The 22556-nt window shown below is 39.5% G+C and overlaps 1 protein-coding gene across 2 annotated transcripts in view; it reads left to right on the top strand.

Annotated features, from left to right (window-relative positions):
- The window catches only part of hip1rb (huntingtin interacting protein 1 related b), a 29549-nt gene that overhangs the window by 2471 nt on the left and 4522 nt on the right, over positions 1–22556 (top strand). The window contains exons 1-23 of one of the 2 annotated variants that reach the window (XM_077520589.1): positions 2347–2646; positions 6134–6197; positions 6383–6525; positions 7041–7097; positions 8862–8942; positions 9034–9110; positions 9227–9288; positions 11088–11228; positions 11308–11365; positions 12060–12135; positions 13136–13338; positions 15380–15452; positions 15678–15861; positions 15957–16045; positions 16107–16223; positions 16303–16404; positions 17410–17604; positions 17697–17844; positions 19230–19316; positions 19391–19498; positions 20501–20637; positions 20726–20836; positions 20961–21019. In XM_077520589.1, coding sequence (XP_077376715.1) covers positions 2635–2646; positions 6134–6197; positions 6383–6525; positions 7041–7097; positions 8862–8942; positions 9034–9110; positions 9227–9288; positions 11088–11228; positions 11308–11365; positions 12060–12135; positions 13136–13338; positions 15380–15452; positions 15678–15861; positions 15957–16045; positions 16107–16223; positions 16303–16404; positions 17410–17604; positions 17697–17844; positions 19230–19316; positions 19391–19498; positions 20501–20637; positions 20726–20836; positions 20961–21019 — 2384 coding nt within the window. In that variant the 5' untranslated portion in view covers positions 2347–2634. Of the gene's footprint in view, positions 1–2346; positions 2647–6133; positions 6198–6382; positions 6526–7040; positions 7098–8861; positions 8943–9033; positions 9111–9226; positions 9289–11087; positions 11229–11307; positions 11366–12059; positions 12136–13135; positions 13339–15379; positions 15453–15677; positions 15862–15956; positions 16046–16106; positions 16224–16302; positions 16405–17409; positions 17605–17696; positions 17845–19229; positions 19317–19390; positions 19499–20500; positions 20638–20725; positions 20837–20960; positions 21020–22556 lie in introns of those variants that run through there. The other variant, XM_077520588.1, reaches the window with a different exon arrangement.

Below are 22556 nucleotides of genomic sequence, written 5' to 3'. Positions count from 1 at the left end.
TGTGACAGTTGTTACGCGACAAAAAAGTGTGGAATAACAATTTGTGTGTTTAAACCGACTCGACTTCGCCTTAGAAAAGTCTGTTAGCTTAATGCTGGCACACAATGCAAAATGCTAATGTGCTAACAATCGATGGGCTAAGAAATAGCATCAGTTTTCTGCTGTTGGTGTTGGTATCGGGCGAATGCTGTCCCTATTTTAAAGTATCGGGTACTCGTGGAGGCTGCCGATACCAGCCACTTAAGCCCCCCCCCCCCCCCCCCAAAAAAAAAAAACAAAATAAAAAATTCCTCCTGTGCAGTAGTTTGACATTATCGAATCGTCATTTGTGTCATTTCAAGGGCGAAAGATTATTTGTTACGAGAGTGAACAAATTAAAGAAACTGGGTTGAGTGTAGGAGGTAGCCCGAGTTGTCTTGTGATGAAGTTGCTGATTCATGCAGTCGAGCTCCACTGCTGCACTGCTCATGTGAAGGTGAACCATCACGCGCACACTATCCTCTCTCTATATATGTATGTTTGTGGGTGCAGTGTTTGCTTTCCTTTTTGCTGTTGCCCGAGTGAGCACCCATGAGGGGAGGTGATGGGGGTGGGGTGGGGCGTAAACGAAAGGTAGTAGATAAACAGAGTGTTTGCGTGGGAGTACAGTGGAGAACAGCACTCTTAATGCCTTGGGCCTGCTCCTGTTAATTAAAAGGGTTCCATGATGTACCGAGTTCAACTCGCTGCTTGTGTGGACAGTTTCTCCGCCGTGGTGGTTTTGTGTTAACACATAACATGAGCAAATGCACATTTTTATGACAGTGTGTTGTTCCCAAAACATGTGCTTATGGAAGGTTAGTTCACTGAAAACTCACAAGAATGATGAATATGTCCATAAATAAAAAAGAGAAATGTGAGACTGTCGCATTTAAGAACAGTCCAGTCATTCAGTTGACATTTCACACTTGTTCATATTTGGGTCATGGGTGGGATCAGGATGCAACCTATCTCAGCTGACTTTGTATGAGAGGCGGAGTACAACCTGGACTGGTCGCCGGCCTATAGCCTGGCACATAGTAATCATTCCATGTACATTACATCACGGGTCTAATAGGAAGTGGAAGAAAAAGACCGTGACAAAAAACAAAAGATGTTCTTAAAACAACTCGTAATTGACAAAATATGGGCTTACAAACTTTCCACTTATTAAAGTGCCTCTGAAAATACACGAATCAAGAAGCTGATTTTGATATCATTTTAAAGCTCTACAAAACTGCTACAAATGTTTCTCAAGTTCAAAGGTCAGTAAAAAAAAAAGTCATTTTTCTCATGTTGTAGATTCTTCAGGATATGCAGAAGTTTGTTTGTAAAAATTTGTTGTAGGCACTCTAAACGTTTTGAATTATGTAAATGTCCATTTGTAAATAAGCATTCAATCTGCAATATCATAATTAGAAAAATAAATACTACTGTACTGGCAGACAGTACTATGTAAAAGCATGGACCACTGTTAGATTTTGACGGTATTTACAGTGCGCAAAAATATCTGTATCATGGTATTAAAATTCAAGCTCAAATGTAAGCATCAGGCCAGCAAAGGGGTTTAATCCAGCCCGCGATGATTTTATAAAGTTAATCAAAATAAAAAATGTAATGCCACACCAATAAATCAGCCGGCCACAATCAAAATATAAAATCGGAATTTGACAAGCATTCCTCAGATGAGCAATGCGACTTTTCCACGGAATTGTCTTAGATGTCATTATTTTACACACAACCTAAAGTTACGGTTTGTTTACGTTTTTCTTTAAAAAAAAAAAAAATATTAAAAAATCATAGACCGACAAACGTATAAATATGACAAAAATTCAATTACTGGTAACACAAATGCATAAGACAAGAATTAACATCCTTATAACTTCATTAACTGCGTCATACATAACACTTTCTGGGAAAACATATATGCGAAACAGGTAGATTTAACACACCCGGAACTTATACAGGCAAAGTGTTGCCGTGTTCCATTGGCATTCGTGTTACTTTTTTGGAACAATAGATTACAGCTGAGCTCCGTAATTTAGGCCTGGCCCACAAATAGCGAAAATCCGCGTAGAATTGACGGCAAATGTTTTTATGTTATATACCATTGTTTTACTGATTCGGCCCACTTGGTCATATCTTTTCCTCCATGTGGCCCCTGAGTAATATAAGTTTGACACCCCTGATCTCATTTCAACTTGTTTTAGGCTAACTGATGTCAATCTTTAATCCTTTAGGTGATTTTAGACCTTTGTGATGTCGTTCTTTGGTCTTTTACTTGCTACAACCAATCAGATCGATTCACTGTTTGTAGGTGCAGTCTGAGAATTGAGTGTGGTCGCTGGATTATTACTTTCTGCCCTCTGTGCAACTGTCTTTGTTTCTCGTCTAGTCAAGTTTGTTCTACACCTCTCAATGTGAATAAATAGTCAAAACCTTATTTGTGTCTACACTTTGGGATACAACCTTCAGGAACAACACATTCAGCAGTAGCACAGTTCCCCTGCTGCGCTATCATCTCCTCGTATTTTCATCCAGCGGGCAGCAGCACTTGTAAATTTTTAATCAGCATTCCTGACAACATCCAGATGGTTTGCATGCGGACCCGCTGCTATGGAGTCACAGGTGAGGCTGTTGAGGGGGCATGCATAGAAGTAGTGCGGGATGCAGTGCATGGTGACAATAATGCAAGCTGGCAACCCACCTTATGGCGGCCCGGTGGTGGTGGTGGGGGATTAGTTGAGGCTTTCGCTGCCTCTCACTTCACCTCTTGCCTGCTCCGAAGATTTGTGGATGCACCATGGCAGCCGAGTGTGTCAATGGAATGTTTGAGTCAGGAATCAGTTTCCAACAATAATGCATACAAATCTGTGACGTTACCACTTTGCATGTTTTATGAAGTACATGTTCCACCAAAAAAAAAAAAAAAAAAAAAAAAAAAAAAAAAAAAAAAATGTGATGGACGGAGCAAGGCTGCGGTATGTGATGTTTATTTATTTTTTTTAGCAATAGTTGTTGATTTGGGGTTGTCATGGCAACGGCGGTTTGCCCTACTCTACTATTGTTTCACTTTTTATCTAGTCAAAATACTGTAACTCTCCAAAACGAGTTCTCCCATAGCTTCTCTGCTCAGCGGCCATCTGTCGAGCCAGGCTCTGTGTGCCAACGCCCCCCCGCCAAACATATGCACACCAACTCCTCCCCAACGTGTGACCCAAGTATTCCCCCTCCCCATCCAACAAGCCCTTCATTGTCACACCGGCCTCCATGCCGCTGTGCCAAACTCGTCCTGTGTAAACGAGCAAGTACAACCATTCAGTTTGCATCACCGGCAAGTCGGGGGTGGGGGTGTCTCCTGTCGTATTTACTTTCTCAATCCCAACTCATTGCCACAGAAGCCCCTCTGTTCTTCATGCACTTATTGGGCTCTAGCAGTGCTTCTCAAATTGAGGTCCCCAGATATTAAGTAGTCCCTAAGCCTTCGTTTGGGGTCTGCAAAATAATAATAATAATCATCATCATCATCATCATCATCATCATCATAATAGTAGTAGTGAGACCTTACTTGCATATAGTTTGCCATATAGCAATTTCCTAAGTCATATTTAAATCTATTTGGAAAACAAGAAAAAGCAAGTTTTTTTTTTTTTTTTTTTTTTTTTTTTTTTAGTATGCACATTGATTTTTATTTTTCCTTTTTGATTGGTTAACAGTTTAATAAAAATACTTTGGCAATTGTTACATTATCAGGCAAACAATATGAGACCTCGTGCGCCAATTTTTCTCTCTTCTTTGCGTATATGTAATGGATAAGGACATAACTCATACTAATATATCTGTGTACTTAAGATAAACATCTTTTGGTTATTTTCTGTTGTTTAACTTATGTTTGTAAGAACAACTTTAGTATATTATTATGATAGAAACATTAGGGAGTAGGACTAGATAAGTTTTTGTGCTTCTTCCTACTCTTTTTAAACATGTAAATTATACGATTACTAGGGGTGTGAATTGCCTAGTACCTGACGATTCGATTCGTATCACGATTCACAGGTCACGATTCGATTCGATACCGATTAATCCCGATACGAATGGTCACGATTCGATACCGATTAATCCCGATACGAATTTCTAAGTCGATTGTTGCGATTTTTTTTCATTCATATTTAGAAAATACTAATCAGTAAGCTTGTAGAGTGTAAGATTTATATGAAAATGTATTATTTATTTATCTGAAATTTCAGTCTTATAGAGGTTGTAATCTGTTTCATGTTTGAACAGCATTAAAATAAAAATATTAAGGCTTAATGTGCCGTTCATATAACATTCTTCCATGCTCAAGGTGTGAATCCTAAAAAAAAAAAAAATAAAAAAAAATAATAAAAAAAATCGATTCTGCCGATTATTGAATCGATTCGAGAATCGCGCGATGTAGTATCGCGATATATCGCCGAATCGATTTTTTTTAACACCCCTACGATTGACGATTTCGTTTCCTTTTCTCTTTTAACTACAACTTGTATTTTATACTTGTGATGTGTTTATATGTTCAATAAAACCCAATCAATCAATAAAGCAACCCGGTTACCCCTTCCCAACTAAAACTTTGTTTCAGTAGTTTCACTTGAGACCCCAAAAGCCCGAATCTACATGACACCGCCTCCAAAGATATTTTCTGATAAAGCTTATAAAATTACACATTTGCAATAAATGTTTAATTCAATTTAATTTGGTCAACTGGACATGCATACTGTATGTACAAAAAGTAAACAAACATGGGGGGAAAAAACGTTCTTTTTTTGGACATATTTTTTCCAAAAAGGTGACAGTAATGGAATGATGATTCAACTTTTTTTCTTCTTCTTTTTTCTGTTTTTTGTTTTTTTAAAAAGGATGAACATTTAGTGGGAAAAGAGATAAATGAAAAGCGGAGATTAAAGCCACATGTGGATTAATGGCTTGACTAGATGACGGTTTTATATAATGCCATGCAAGTGTAAGATGTTGCTCTGTGCACACAAGCTAAAGTGCCGAGTTAAGAACAGGAACGAAATATAAAAATAAAATGATTGTTGGCAACTAATTATCACAGCTTGGCTGTCCCCCCCCCCCCCTCCTTTTATTATTATTATTATAGTTGTGTTACAATGGTGACATTTGGAATTTAGACAGGGAGGAATGTTTGGTATGAACTTGTCAAGTATAACTTCCTTAAAGTGGTGTCTTAAACTTTGATGTTTTTTAGATAAAATAGAGGTGGGCATTTCTCCACACACAAGTCGATAAGCATCTAGAAAGATTCAGTTTGATTCATTGCACTCGTATCTTTTAAATCAAAACCAATTTTCTGATTCAAATTTTCTATTACACCCCAAACAAATAAATAGACCGTCACCGTAAACAATTGGAGGATGACTACAGTGGTGGCATGCCACCATACATCCGTAGGTAATCAACAAGGCTATGATGTAGACAAAAGCAAAATCTGGTGCATCTCTTTCTGCCTTCCAGTGTCCCTTTCATGGTTAACACTAGTTAGTCCTGCTGGACCGGTTGCGAGGGACACACCGTCTCCGGTAGCTCGTTCTCCGCACAATGCTTTGAAGATCTTATCTTCCAGGGTGGGCATCGAATCTGTTTGACTCGATATGTATGCGTTAATCATGCTAACAGTATAACAAAAATGCTCTTTTGTTTTCATCACATAGGAGGGAGGTTCTGAAAATGGCTGCCTTTACATGAGTTTAGTCGTGATCGAATTGTAAACGTCTTCTCACTTTATGCTACTTTTTAAAGATTTGTGCTGTAAGTTTTTCTCTGAGTATCATTTCTTTGTACTTTTCGTAGTTGAAGGTCAGAAATATCAAAACTCCCAGCTTCGTTGAAGGCAGCATTTAAACTGGCAAGAAAAATGTATGTGTAACTTTACCCGGAAGAAAAATCTTAAGTTCTTTTGCTCTTGATGAGTTATTCCAGTGACAAGAGTTATGTAGCTCTTTCTTTTTTTTTTTTTTTTTTTTATGTGTCCAAGCTTAGCAACTCGACTACTTCACAATGTTTTGTGCAATTTTATGATCATCTTTTTATAAATGTATTTCTCTTCCCTATTCAGCTAAGCAGCATCAGCAAAGCCATCAATTCCACCGAAACACCTGTGAAAGAGAAGCATGCACGACGTATCTTTTTTTTAATTTATTTTTATTTTTATTTTTATTTTATTTATTTTTTTCCTCAACGAGGGAGGATCAAAGAAAAAAAGATCTCCGCCAAGGCCAATAACTAGTAGTGGTTAATCCCTCCTCACTGTCTTTTTTTTCTGTAAACTTTTCTGTAATCCCTTCCTTAACCGGGAATCCATCAGGCATCATCCTGGGCACTCACCGGGAGAAGGGGGCCTTCACCTTCTGGTCCTACGCCCTGGGCTTCCCCCTGGCCAGCAGCTCCATCCTCAGCTGGAAGTTCTGCCACGTGCTGCACAAAGTCCTACGCGACGGCCACCGCAATGTAAGAGGCGTCTTGCCGCTTCATTACTTAAAAGAGGAAGTCAACCTTAAACATTTCTTGAGAATATGTTTTATGTGACCTCACTAGTCTAAACATGGCATTCTGATTAATATTACATTTGTCGAATATGAGTTATGAAGCAAAATCCAGACGTTTTTTTAATCAATCTCAGTGGGGCGGCCATTTTGCCACGTGCTGTCGCTTGAAGATGACATCACAGTTGCTCAGGCAATGACCAATCACAGCTCTCCTGTTTTCTGAAGCTTAGCTGTGATTGGTTGTTACCTGAAACCTGAGCAACTGTGATGTCATTTTCACTCAACAGCAAGTGACAAAATGGCCGCCTTCAGACATTGATTAAAAACTGCTGGATTTTGCCGTATTTACACCAGTGGGGCTGCATAGAACATATTGTCAAGATTTTTTATTTTTTTGCTTGACTTCTCCTTAAAAAAAAAAAAAAAAAAAAAAAGGGGGAACTAGATACTCAAGTGTATTTGGCGTTTCCTTCACAGGTGTTACAAGACTGCATGAGACATTTCAGCTCTATTGTGGAACTTGGCCAGCTTTGGGTAAGTCTGTTTGTCTTCATTGTAGGAGAGGAAAGTTTATTTTGTATTGCTCTGCCGCTATTCATACACGAGGAAAATCCATAGTGCTTAACAGAGGAAACGGAATAATCATTCAGGTGAAAGGAAGTCTAGACGTCTACTCACGTCTTAACATGGAAAACTAGTCATTTGGACACGCTCATTAAATCTAAGAGGTCTGGAAGTATCTTAAACGTATTTTGCTCGCAGACCATTCAGAGCTTTGACCAACACAAAGATTCAAATCTATTCTTGGACTCTTAGGACGTCAGTGTAGAGATTTTAGTAACAAGTTGAGCAGCGTTCTGGACCAGTTGCAGCTGTCTGATTGATTATTGGTCAGCCCTGACAAAACCTTGTTACAATGGTCCAATCTACTGTAAATGAACGCGTGAATCAACTTTTCTGTGCGAGCCGTGCACATCAAAGTGTGTTCTCACACCAACCCTCGTTTTCAAAGGTCTAAGCAGCATGCGTGATGCAGTTTGTACAGCTGTATTGATTTGATATTGTATGATGTGGTGTAATTAGGCGTGGGAGAAAAAAAATCGATAATCGCAATATATTGTTGCACTTTCTGTTGCAATAAAATATCGATATATTGTGTCCAGTTGTGGAGTGTTATGTTATAAATGTTTATGCACTTTAATTTGTCTCACTTTACAATGTTTACAGTTAAAAGGCTCAGAGGCAGTGAGGCACTATGTAGAACTTTGTACATTGTACAAAGTTTTGGGATTGAATAAATGCATAATTAGACATTTTCCATTTCATGGGCATTTGTTGGCATTTTCAGTCACATATCGTGATATACTGCTAAAAAAAAATTGACACTATATAAAAAATCGTAGATATCAGGTATCGTGATATTATCGATATCGTGAGCCAAATATCATTACAGTATCGAATCGTGGTTTACCCATATCGTCCCACCCATAGGTGTAATAGTCTCACATTTCTTGACCACGGTAGTGAGGACCGGCTTTAAGGAATATCTTAAACTAGGGGTATCAGGAGACTAAATTTTGTAATCGTAATTGATCGCATGACTTCAATAGTTAACTCACGATTAATCACACATTTTATGTCTGTTCTAAATGTACAATAATTGTTTTATAAGTTTTCATACTTTTAACATAAAAGTAGGAAAAAATAAATAATAAATAATAAATAAATAATAAACGAATAGAAATATGGCTGCATCTTTTAGTCATTGATGCAGTAATTTCTTAATTCATGGCGTGTTAAAATTAAAAAGATGTACTGTACTGTAAAAACAAGTGTTATATTGATTTCTTTTGAGGTCAGTTATCTGCCATAGATGTCATAACTGCTTTTGTAAGATGGTGACAGCTCAATGCATTTTTCTTTTCATAATAAGGGCTAATCTTGTGAAATTCTGCACATTTTTAAAATATTAAAATACAATTTAACCCCAATCTCCACAAAATATGCATTATTATTAAAATTTATTACTGCTAAATTTTTACGTGGACGTCTCTGCTGTGTTGAAACCGGAATTCCCCCAGTACAGGATTTCCAAGTAAGTGGCAGTCATTAATTGTGCGTTAAAAAAAATTAGTTGGATAAAAGGAACTTTAAATTAACTCAAAATTAACACACGAATTTTGACACCCCTATCTTAAACAAGTTTTCATAAGTTCACATGTTTTTAATATGTCTATATATATGAAAAAAAAAAAAAAAAGTTCTGCTCATGGATTTTCACCTGTTGTATTTTTGCAGGGCAACCTGCACGATCGATACGGACAGTTGGTGGCGCTCTATTCCAAGCTGCTCTGCACCAAACTGAAGTTTCACAACAAGGTGAAGCGGTGTCCTGGCTTATGTAAGCCGTCTGACATGACGTTGAAATTGAACACACATCTGTCCTTTTTTTTTTTCTCCCCCCCCTCAGCACTCTGAAATCCCCGCCAACTTGGAGGTCTCAGATGAGGTGCTGGAGCGCACGGCGGGGACAGACGTCAACAATGTGTGAGTCCGTTTGATCGAATGTTCTAAACGTGTGGCTTTTAAATTTTAGTCGAGTCGCTTCACATTCTCTGTGCGTCCTCTGTCTCGTAACGAGGCTATCAAATTGTCACCGGCAGCTTCCAGCTTACCGTGGAGGTGTTTGATTACATGGATGTCGAGTTGAAGTTGGCTGAGACAGGTAAAAAAAAAAAAAAATCCTACTCCACTAAACACGAGAAACCCGAGCTCACTGAGAGACACTACCCATTCATATACTAAACCAAAAACAAAGTATCATGCACTATAATGCTCTTTTAATCTTTTTCTTCCTCCCACATTAGATGAGGAAGGGAGTTTCCATCGTGCGGCCTCCTTTGAACTTATTTCCTACTTCATTCTGCCTTAAATTAGCTGCATGTGATGAGGAAATGCCAGCCAATTAGAGGACATTAAGTCCGTTTCCTCCTATTTACTTGTAATGGAAGACGACCACAATCTCTTGTCCCTACTACCAACGTCTTTTCATGGGAATTTTGCACAAATTATCGAGAATGGACTGGAAATGTTCAAAAATCCACTGAAGTCTGTTACAGGGGAACGTGATCTATTGAAACGCAAACATTTGGAAACATAATCAATCTTTAAAACAAGCAGATTTTATGTCAATCTGGTTGCATTTCTAACCTCAATATAGTGCTGGGGGTGATAGGGCTTTAAAATAAATGTCACAAAATTCAGATTTCTTTTTTTCTCCCCCTTTGCTTATTGGAAAGGTAAATGGCTTGTTTGGAAAAATGACATATTTCAAAAAGATTTAGCTCTTTGTTTCCCCTCCCCCGTAAACATTTGGCAATTTTTGTCAGTTTTGAATCCTTTTTTTTTTTTTTTTTTTTTTTTTATAAAAATAATAGCAAATAGGGATGTAACGATAACAGCAATATTGTGATATCGCGATCTTAAAAGTGCCGCAATATATCGTCGTCATGGTATTAAAAGCAGCACATCTGTTCAAAAAATCAGGTTGATTTCCATTTGTGCAGTTCTAGCACCCTCTGGTGGCTAGTTTTTTTTTTTTTTTAGTGCAATTTAATTTTCACAAGGCACGTTTTGGCCCTTCTACGTCTAAAATCCACGCTAACGGTGAGATGAGGGAGAATATAATATGCTTGTGAACCAAGTCAATATGTGTGCGTGTATTAGCAAATAAGTGCCTCAATATTAAGTCTTATTGGATATTGTAGGTTGTTTATATGCATTGCTGTAATGTACAAAAGCAGTATGAGGCTTTTTTTTTTTTTTTTTTATTTTATTTTTTTTACACAATATTGTGACCTTTTTTTGGTATCTCCAACCGCCCCACAATATTGTGGTAATTATAAATATATTGTATCGTGATATTTGGATATGGTTACGTCCCTAATAGCAACTAAGTCGTTAAATTGGCAGCGCTCACTATGTTTTGGTAAACTAGCTTGTCTCTGTTCGCAACCATGTTTGTAAGCAGTGCACGTCAGCAACGACATGCTTTGTGCTATGGAAGCCGCTAAGAAAAAAATGGATTTTAATACGATCCAAAGTGGGAATTAATCAATTATTTGTTCTGTCGATCCCCCTATCTCAATCCCATGTTGAATTTTTAATAACAGCTTTTAAAATTCTTTTGCTGCTATGCTGGCTTGTTGTAAGGAGTCTATTCTTGCCGTGTTAAACTCGTATCACCAACTGGAGTGGTCTACTCTCACCAGTTGTTACCAATCATACATATTGATTATCCATGTATCATTTGTTCTTTACATTTTCATTTGTTTGAAACTTCTGGGTCATGTAAACCCGACCAATTATCTTTTTTTTTATTTTTTATTTCCAATTGAAAATGAAAGGAACGAGATGGTCAACGTTTTTCAGGTTGACAGTTCGTATGATTATTTCACAATATACTTAAGTTGCATTAAGCATATGACTTGATGAAGCGTATGTATTTACTGCATCCCCCACCAGTGCTGCGGCAGCTCAACTCGTCCATCGCCATCTCCACGCTCACGTCGGGCCAGTGTCGCCTGTCTCCGCTTATACAGGTCATCCAGGACTGCAGTCAACTCTACCACTTCATGGTGAAGCTGCTCTTCAAGCTGCATGCATGTAAGGACATGCAAAATGATGGATGAAATAGTCCAGCGTTGAATATTAATGATTGAATATATCATTTGGTGGATTTCAGGTCTCCCCGCTGACACTTTACAAGGACACCGGGATCGCTTCCGGGACCAGTTCCAGAGGTACGTGTTGGAGGTTCAGCCATGTCCTCGGGCTGCAAGTGATGTTAAGTGACAACGTGTCAATAAAGGAAAGTGTGCAACATAAGCCAGTCGAGCACTATGCCCCATCCACATAATGTAGCATGAAAATTCATCCAAGTTTGCGCAAATTGACCCTTTAAATCATGTAAATGTGTATCTAATTAATTAATAGATCGATTGTAAAAATGCTTGCACTCCACTTCTGGTTTATCAAGTGAAATAACTTTCTATATAGCGATTTCAACCTATGCATTGTTTCCGGCTAATGTGTAATTTATGTCTTCCCATTCACTAATGCACCATCCGTTTTATTCTGATGCGTTGTGAACTGACTCGGAAGATGTGGGATCGATGAGGTTTAGTTTCCCCCTTTACAGTTGGCTCTTCCAACGTGACGTCAACCGCAGTCATTCCATTGCTGACGCTACATACGTCAAGTTCTGTCTTCATTATATTCATAATAACATATATTGTAGCAGTTAAATTCATGAACCCTTCTCATATAAGAGTTTAATTCCTGTGTTTTTGTGTTGGAATAATAAACATCAATATTAGTTTTTACACATCCGTTTTAAATTTCATCTCATTGAATGCAAATTGGCAGTTATTTTTGGGCAAAGTATGATAACATGACTGACTGGTGTTGGTGGAATTCCACTTTTGTGCCCCACAGCCTCAAGACCTTCTTCAATAGAGCCAGAGAGATGTACTACTTCAAAAGGCTCATTCAGATCCCCAGACTGCCTGATGTAAGAATTTGTCAATGTTTACTCACATAATGGACAGCTCACATTTCTCCTAATGCCGCGAGTCATCAAGCTAAAAAGTCTTAAAATAACAATGAACGCATCTGATAATTATTACTAGCACCAGTGGGAAGTATCACATATTCCAACTTTGTTGCTCAAAAATATTTTTGTGATGTTTCGTTTGACAGTAAATGATAAACTTGAACTGGGAGTGACATTAAATAGCTTGAAATCTCCTCCCCTCCTTTTTTTATTTATTTATTTTTATTTATTTATTTATTTATTTATTTAAAAGAAGTATCTGCTAAACAGCAGTTTGTTGTGAAGTGAGCTGAGTTTGCTGCCACCATCTAGCGCGACCTCTACTATACAGTCTTTGTCTGCATTTTGGGACTGCCAATGTTTAACTCATTTGCTCCCAAAAAACGTATGTTATATTTCAAGTGTGTTACGTGTCCCAAAGACGTATTTTTACGTTTGTGTGTTTTTTTGTTTTTGTTTTTTTGTTTTTTTTTTGTTTTGTTTTTTTATGCTAGAGCAAACAGAAGGCTTTGATGCAGCCTCTCATTTGCAGAGGAAAAATGGTAATAATTAAAAAAAACGGCCAGAAGGTGGCAGCAGAAATGGAAATGATGAATACAAGCTGTTCCCCCAGAATTCTAAGCAGATTTGTGAATAATGATGACATTTATCTATATTCTAATGCTAATTGCTGCAAAATGGAAACCGATAGAAATATACTTATTTTTCCTGATGAAAGAAGAGGCTCTAATCTGTCTTTTGGTAGGTTTCATGTTTTTAAAGCAATAGAACACAACATTCTGTGGGCCTTGCTAACTGAGTCAAAATCCAGTACAACAGCCGGAAGCAAAGGGGGTTGCTTCAGTGAAAATGGCTGCGAGTGAATGAGACAAGTACAAAGTGTGAGTGCTTTTGCCAATTTGGATTACTAAATATTCTTTTTTTTTTTCCCCTCCTCTTATGATCATCCTATCATCAGTCGCCACCCAACTTCCTGCACGCGGCCTCACTGGCGAAGCACGTCAAGCTGGTGGTGGTCATCCCCGACGAGGATGACGGCGATGACGATGACGATGAGCCCGAGCCGCTCATTGACGTTAGTGACGCTAACTCGCAGGCCGCGCCACAGCCCGACATCTTCGATCAGGCCTTCGGCCCGCCCAATGGAGGCTTCGACGACAGGTGATAAGTCGTGGTTGTCTTCAGCGATGTTTTATCCAAACGCAGGTCAATTATTTCCTCCATTAATTCCAGTACACAAGAAAATCAAGACATAGTTAATTTAAGTTGCGCTACTTTGTGGGGAAGTTGTTACCGGTAATTATTAATTATCAGTGACGCCAAATATCATAAGTCATCACTGATTGCATTTATCAAGTCGAGACACATATTTTACCAATCTCAAAGCACACCACCAAACAATTGTAACAAAAAGTAGGTACAGAATACAGGCTAAGTGCCATCTCGTGGAAGAGCATTTAATTGTTCCATGTTGCTGGGTAGATGAACAAATGAACATTTCTAGTAAATAAATCATTTTAATAAGTGAAATTTTCTTCGGCACACCAGATGATCTCTAAAGTAGGATTTACACCGGATGCGGCTGCGGTGCGTTCTGGCGACGCAACCAATTAGATTCCATTCATTCGAATGGTGCAATTTACACCGGTTGCGTGTGTTGCGTGTCGACTGCGTCTCAAGCTGCGGCGTGCCACAGCCCTTCCGCATGGATAGACCTATTTTCTATTTTTGCCGGATGCCGCATCCGTCGGCCTCCGGCAAATGGCAAGCTAGCACGAAACACATCGAGCAGGACAGGAAGACCAACGCAGTTTCAAAATACATTTCTGATTACCTTTCAGAATAAAACACTCGCCAGTTCCTATTTCGCAAGCATGTCAGCAAAACGTGATGTGGGCGTAGCCGGGCCTGGAGTTAACAGGCAAGGTGCTCATTCACGGTTTAGACACCAGCGAACATGGACGAGGAGAGGTTTATATTGGAGGTGGAAAGCCACAAAATAATGAAAGTCCACCTCTCTTTCTGCTTCTCTGTTGAGCACAGACTTTCTGTGTTTGTCGTTGTTTTTAATGCCACATGATCTCGCACGGTCACGCGAGACACGGCGGGAAGTGGTCAGCGACGGAGCTGCCGGACCTCAGCTGTGCGAAGCCGGTGTGAGTTGGCCAAAAAATTGATGCGTCCGGAGCACGCAGTCAAGACGCAACCGGTGTAAATCCCGGTCACTGCCATAAAAGGAGTCAAAATGAGAGATCGTATTTTCATGTTGAGATGTCAAGTACGTATTGTAATAAACCTATAAAATAATTAAACTAAATAAGTGACACATATTCAGCACACAGAAATAAACCACTGCAGCCCATACGATACAATTATCAAAAAAATGTATGCCTGGTCAGAATTAAGGAGGACTAATGGGGTCGCACTGACACGGAAGACGCGTAGAGAAAGAAACAATATTACGACAAAGATATTTTGAAAAACTTGATTTAAAAAAAAAAAAAAAGTTGTAGGCGGCACGGTAGTCGAGTGGTTAGCACGTCCGCTTCCCAGTTCTGAGGTCTCCGGTTCGAGTCCAGGCTCGGACCTTCCTGGGTGGAGTTTGCATGTTCTCCCCGTGCCCGCGTGGGTCTTCTCCGGGTACTCCGGTCTCCTCCCACATTCCAAAGACATGCATGGCAGGTTAATTGGGCGCTCCGAATTGTCCCTAGGTGTGCGTGTGCGTGTGGATGGTTGTTCGTCTCTGTGTGCCCTGCGATTGGTTGGCAACCAGCCCAGGGTGTCCCCCGCCTACTGCCCAGAGCCAGCTGAAATAGGCGCCAGCAGCCCCCGCGACCCTTGTGAGGAATAAGCGGTCAAGAAAATGGATGGATGGATGAAAAAAGTTGTAATCATAAAAGTAGTCAATTTTCAGAGGAAAAAAGTTGTAATAAAAGAAATATAGTCCATATTTTCAGAAAAGTTGTAAAATAAGAAAATGCTAAGCTATTGAGAGAATGAAGGTATAATTAATTGTTTCAAATATGGTAATTACTCAAGATACTTTTTGTGCTTACATTTTAATTTGCTTATCTTTGTATAACTGTTTTGTTCTTGTGCATCCACTATGAAACTTGACCTCCTTTTGAGTTGCAGTATCCATTCATCGATTTCACATGATAAATGTCTCTCAATGTTTTTTTTTGTTGTTGTCATGCAACAGGGATGCCCAGATTGAGAGCCTCAAGCGGGATCTGGAGTTATTGCGAGCTGAGCTGGAGAAGGTGAAAGCCGAGGTGAGGAGGAGACACCACCCGCTTTGTTTGTTTGGACACCTGTTGGGCGGATGCAAAATATCTCTTCCCCACATGTGGAATGTGACGAGCTTGTGTGTCATGCTTTCTCTGATTCATTTCAACCAGTCTCCACGCCTAATATAAATAAAAAACAAAAATAAATTACAAAAATAATACGTAGATGCTAGAAAAATGACCCATTATGTTTGTTTTGGCCTCGTGAAGGCTCAGCGCTACATCACGCAACTCAAGTCGCAGATCAACAGCTTGGAGGCGGAGCTGGAGGAGCAGAGGTCTCAGAAGCAACGCGCGCTGGTGGAAAACGAGCAGCTGCGCATCGCCCTGGAGGTGGCGCGCCGCCGCAACACCGAGCACGAAAGCCTGCAGAGCACCTTCGTGGAGGCCGAACGTAAGACCTCTCCATTGGCTTCTGGTTGAAATTTCAAGATGAACCTGAAATCCATTGTAGTGTATTTAGAGAGCGCTTCTGTGTGTTTTGTGCAGAACGCGCCCAGGCCACAGAGCAACGCTACAATAAGCTGAAAGAGAAGCACACGGAGCTGGTGGCCAGTCATGCTGAACTACTTCGCAAGGTACCACGACAAAAAGTCTACACGCGTATTTCATCGTTACTAAATCGACCTTTGCTGACAGAGTGCCGACACGGTGAAGATGCTGTCTGCCACCCAGCAGACTCAGGAGGAGGTGGCGAGGACCAAGCAGCAGCTGACCTTTGAGGTGGATCGGATAAGGCAGGAGGCGGACATGAAGGTCAGTGTCCTGTCGTCGGATCGGGAAAGCGACACCATTTGTTTAATTTTTTTGAAAGGAGAATTGTTTTTTGTTGCAGATGGAGGAGCAGAAGTTTGAGATGGAGAAGCTGAGGAGGGAACTGTCCGAGAAGATGGCGGAAATAACGCTCATCAAGGCCAACCTGCAGAGCAGCGAGCTGGTGAGTTGAGTTGTTGCTATTTTGATGCTTGATGGATTTTTGGTCAACACTTTACAACACTAGCAGTCTGTTCACAACTTTAGCAAAGACATTTTGTTATACTGGCCTGTATCTGTTTAAAAAAAAAAAAAAAAGTGTGATATTGATTTGTGTTGGTCATTTTTCTGCCACTAGATGGCATAATTGCATTTGTCAGACGTTGGCGACAGCTCAGTGCATTCCTCTTTTTATATTAAGAGCTATCTAATCTTTAACATGAAGTAACTTGTGAAATTCTGCACATTTTTCAAATTGTAAATTGCAACTTGACCCCAGTCTCCACAAATATAAGCATTATTATTACATTTATTATTGCTAAATTTTTACATGTATGTGCCTGCTGCGTTGCGACTGGAATTTCCCCAGTATAGGCTGTCCAAGCAAGGGGTGGTCATTAATCGCACATTAAGAAAGTTAGTTAAAGGATTAAAGGAACTTTAAATTAACTCAAAATTAATGCACTAATTTTGACACCCCTAGCTAGTACACATTTTTGTTCATGTCACATCACTTTGTTATCCTACCTTATTGATGAAAGTCATGTGAAAGTGGTTTGTTATTTTCAGTAACTTAACTACTGAATGTAGATATTTGCTGTATGTGACGTAGTGTCATGATTTTGTACAGGCTATATCACTCACTTTTGACATGCATACCATACCTGACATCTACCTTTGGGAGAGCAATTACTTCCAGATTTTCGCTATTTGCGGCATTCTTGCTCCTAAAGCATATCAACTGATGAGTGTTCTCGTATATTAATAATTGATGTTTAAGATTTGCTTTTACTTTTGTACTTTTCAGAATCTATATACCTACATAATGGAGTAAAAGAACAAGCACTTCTACTTTTACTGAAGTCTTTTTCTGTTTTTACTTTTTAACACAAACCCTGTATATGTACATTGCCTTCCGTATAGATTGTGATGACCTTTGCCGCATCTGCATTTTCTTTCTCTCTCGCAGACTTCGGCCCAAGTCAACAGCAGCATGACCGCCCTGCAGGCGGAGAAGGAGCGCCTGATGCGCTCGGTGAGTGAGAAGGAGGCCCAGCTGTCGTCCGTGCGCCAGAGCGCGCAGCTGCAGCAGTCCACGGTGCAGCAGGAGAAGGACAAGAGCAGCAAGGAGCTTAGCGAGCTGCAGGCCAAGCTCAAGGAGAAGGTGGATCGGGATTTTGTTTGCAGGATGCACATTTGAGTGAGTGCGCACAAATAATCAAATATTTGTCTTTTTGTATTGTGTTTTTCTCACAGGCCAGACAGGAGGAGCTGCTGAAGCAGAAGCTCCTGGATGAGCAATTTGCGTTGCTGCAGGGCACCGTCACGGAAGCCGAAAACATCATCCAGGATGCCGTCGCCAAGCTGGACGATCCCCTCCATGTCCGATGCACCAGCTCCCCAGGTCATGCACGACTCTACACGAAGTTGTCTCAATTTGCTTAGCGTAGTTTCAAATGACGTAAAGATTAACGGTGACTCAACATATACCGGTAACTGCAAAATATTTTACTGTAACAAAATTTGTCTGCAATAAAACAGGTCAATTATTTTATATTAGCCTACTTTAAAAGGGAGTGAAAAACTAGAATGTGGGATGGAAGCCTAGTAGATGATTAGATATTGTAAACAGAAGTGACTAGTGGGACCATTGATTGTAAATCAGTTAAAAAAAAAACAGTGATTTCACACCCATCATTCTTCTTAAGGTATGCCAGCTTTTACAGGTGATAGAAAGCCAACATTGTTTAGATATTTGCAATTATAGCGTTGATGGTTTTTTTTTTTTTCTGTCTGAATATGAAATGTCCGAAAGTACATAGTTGAATGCAGCTCGCTGAACGCTGTCAATGTTTATGCTCCCGTAGTGGGCTAGTCGTTTTTTTGGTTTTTTTTTTTACTTCTTCCTACTCCCTTTTGAACATGTAAGCTGTGCTTAATGATGACCGTGTATTTTTATTTTAAATAATAATAATAATAATAATATTTATTTTTATTTTTATTTCAGTATTTCTGTTGCTGGTTTGTTCAATAAACAAACAAGTTAACGCCGGAGACTTGTGCCGTAGCATACATTGACCGACTAACTTTCTTAGCGACTAATGTTCTTAGCGTATGTCAGATGGAGGCATAGTTTGCCTCAGTCAAGCTGCAGGGTGCACCGTGCTGTAGCTTTCCGACTCAAATAGAATGGTTAATTTCTGTGTAGATGTCCCCTGTGAAGCCTCCCGCCTTAAATTAAATATAATTTCGAGGTGGCTGTTGTGTGAATGATGGAAGTGGACAGTTACTTGAGGACTAGTCAAGCTAGTAGCCGCCTTGAGCGCTGCGTGGGTCAATTTCAAAACACAAGTATCAAGGTAATTGCATCGACATGGATGTATTATTGGAAGGCTTTTATTTTAAAGTTGGCCTCCGCGCTCAAAGATGAGCGGTTGCACCACTTATGCGACACATGTCGCTCCGTGCGACTGGTTTCATATTTCACCAGCACAGTGTCGAGCCCTGTCATGCCACTTCCCTCTCCTCAACTATAGTCAAGCTTTTTGTTTTTTCTGAAATGCTCTAAAATGTTACAAAATTGTGTCAAAGCCCTTTCGAATAGAATAGTGCTGGGTGCCAAATAGGCTATTCTAAAACTGTATGATTGGGCATCAATTATGTGTAGTTTTTTTTTTTTTTGCTATTGGCAGCAGGGCTCTGTGTCCCTTTACCCCGCGAATTGCCCCTATTCGCTGTACTTGTGAATAATTGAATGAACTTGAACTTCTGACTGTCTTTCAAACACAGATTACCTCATAAGTCGAGCAGAGGTGGCGCTGAGGTCCGTCGATAACGTGAAAAAAGGCCAAGCGGAATATGTGAAAGACATGAAGGGTAAACAACGATAATACTGTGTTAAGAATAATACCATAGATCAGATGACGTGACATTGTGTTCTTGTGTTTCAGATGCCGGAGCGCTGCTGAGGTCGCTGACGCACTTCTCCCACTCGGCTGCTGACACAATCATCAATGGCAGCGCCACAGCGCACATGGCGCCCACTGACCACGCAGATCGTAAGTGAGACCCAAACACTGGATAGTGTGTGTATGTGTGTGAGTGTGTGTGTGTGTGTGTGTGTGTGTGTGTGTGTGTTTTCTATTCAACGGCTGATTAATAAAAGGCTTCAACAACAACAAACGCAAATCCACTGTGTATTTTTATGTACCTGTACTGGCAGCACAAGCACCGTAACAAGGGTAACAACAACAACGCTTTAATATGGTGATGTCACCATGGTAATGCTTATGAATGATACGAGCAACACAAAGCTGGGGTATTTTGTAGTTATAACAATAATGTGAACTAAAAAGCCCCATTTTATGTAACTATGGTCATGCAACATGTCAATCAGTTACATAGTCAATTGTTTCATTTTATAAACTGACATTTTTTTTGTGTAATATTGCAAAAATAAATAAATTAAATTACTTAAATATTAAATCAATACATGTATTAATATTGCTCAGAAATTGCTTCAAAAAGTATGTATAAAATATGTTTTAAAATGTTAAAATTGAAGATATAATACACATTTTTCATAGAAACGTATGCAAAACGTATGTCAGTTGCTGGACAGATAAATGTCTTCCACAAATTCAAAGTCAGCTCATGAGTCTTCTTCACCTGAAGACTTCCATCCAGTTCCCCGCCACTCTTATGAGGTGCTCTCCCTAGCGTCCCGCCAAGTAATTGCTCAGTAAGTAATGAACAATGGAGCCGTCATAGTGGCTGTATATTAACTACAAATATTGCGATGCTTGCGTTGGTGTATCAATAATCTATCAGGAGACAAAGTATCACGATTTATTGTGATATCGATATATCGTCACACTCCTACTGGATAGACTGTAAATCTCCCTCACGGATGGGTTGAACGACTTCAGATTTTTGGTATTTGACACAATGGTGATGATCATTGCGTCAACTTGATGACGTCATTCAGATTCTCACTTCACTTCTGAAACACTTTCATTTCCATAGCGATAAATGACAAAAGACGCATGCACCCTCTACAGGACTGACGGAGAACTGCAGAAGCTGCGCCACTCAGTGTTTGCAGTACTTGAAGGAGCTCAAGTCCAAGGGCACGCTGCAGAGGGCCGACCCAGCATCTATCAAAGTCATCATCCAGAAGATCCTACACCTGGGCCAGGTAAGCTTGACATGGCGTTGACGCCCAACGACGAGCCAACCGCTTGTGTGTGTGTGAACCACAATCGTTGTTGTGTGTGTGTGTGTAGGAGCTGCGACCGAAAGGCATGGACGTCCGCCAGGATGAGCTGGGAGATCTGGTTGACAAGGAAATGGCCGCCACCTCCGCAGCCATCGAGGAGGCCGTCCGCAGGATTGATGTTAGTTGTTGTTCTTTTTGTTGCTCTGTGGGTTGACGGGTTCCATCTTTTGAGGCAGGTATCTCTGGTGTGTGGGTTCCTTGTGCGTGTGTGTGACAAAGTGGTTGTCTCCTTGTGGATGCAGGAAGTGATGAATCAGGCCCGGAAAGACACGTCGGGAATTAAACTGGAGGTCAATGAAAGGTTTGTTCATTGAATTGTATTTATTTGTTATTGTTATTAATTATATTTGTTTTTGCCATTAAAAAGAAAAAAATCAGCCAGGTAATTAAACTGGCTGGCCAATTAATTGGTCAAGGCCAACTGTTTAATATATTGATGTAGTGCTGTCACTATCGAATATTTTTAGAATCAATCTGATTCATTGTAATTTTCCATTCAAGTGTATTACAAAAGCCCCCCCCCCCCATTACTGTTTATTAAAGGGATAATTGATTCACTGACAATATGAAAAGTTCATATTTTGTCCAGAATGAATTTGATAACTTCATTATTTTTCATGTACAATTAACTCATTGACTCCCAGCCATTTTCACAGAAGCAATCCCCTTCACTCCCGGCTGTTACACTGGATTTTGGCAGATTTTGAAAGGCCCACAGAATATTGTTTTATTGCTATAAAAACATGGAGCCTACCAAGAGAAAGATTAGAGTCTCTTCTTTCATCAGGAAAAAAAGTGTATTTCTATCGTTTCTATTTTGCAGCAATTAGCATTAGAATATAGCTAAGTTTCAGCGTTATTCACAAATCTATTTAGAATTGTGAGTAAATGAACTTTTTTTTTTTTTTTTTTTTTTCAACATGGCCCTGGTTGATCTCTTATACTCTGCTGCTACCTGCTGGCCGTTTGTGTAATAACTACCATTTCTTCAACCGTTCTTTGCAGTTGAGGGGCTGCATCAAAGCCTTCTGTATGCTATATTATAAAAACATTTTAAAAAAAACCCATATAGATACATCTTTGGCACACATGAAACATTTAAAATAGAACATTTTTATATGTTTTTGAGAGCAAATGAGTTAATAACTTTAAAAAGTAATTTTTCTACTTGGTGTCGACTAATGATGACATCACCTGTGCTGAGGAAGTAGGTAACGGCCAATCATGTCTGACCTGTTTTCTTGGCTTGGTCGGTAAACTGAGCCATGATTGGTCGTTACCTACTTCCTCAGCACAGCTGATGTCATCATCAGTCGACAGCAAGTAGATAAAATTATTTTAAAGGTACTAATTGTACATGAAAAATAATGAACTTAACAGGTTAATTATAGACAAAATATTAAGCTTTTACTGCTGAAAATGGGTCATTGAGTCATGTATCCCTTTAACCAGTGGTTGGTGTTTTTTTTCGGACTTTGTATTTTTATGTATTACTTTTGTATAGTATAGTTGTATAGTATTTTTGTTTTTTTATTTGTTGTTTTTAAAGGGGCATTGATGTTGTACAATGTTACCGGTTCGGTCATTGTTTTCCAAAATAAATCAGAAATCAGTGAGCAATTACTATTCAGAGGATTTTAAATTAAAAAAAAAAAAAAAGTTCCAAATCCCAACCATTACTCTATTATTGTCGATTACTTATCGATTAATTTGGGCAGCTCTAAATTGATGGCCTTTAACAAGACACAAACATTGCCCAATTTGTATTGGTAGTGCCTTTGATTACTTAACTCATTTGCTCCCAAAGACGTACTTATACGTTGTTGTTTTTTTTGTTT

The sequence above is a fragment of the Festucalex cinctus genome, chromosome 5 (genome assembly GCF_051991245.1).
Source record: "Festucalex cinctus isolate MCC-2025b chromosome 5, RoL_Fcin_1.0, whole genome shotgun sequence".
In the NCBI taxonomy this organism is placed as follows: Eukaryota; Metazoa; Chordata; class Actinopteri; order Syngnathiformes; family Syngnathidae; genus Festucalex; species Festucalex cinctus.
The sequence above is the reverse complement of the archived record's forward strand: the minus strand, read 5'-3'. Positions and strand labels throughout refer to the sequence as shown.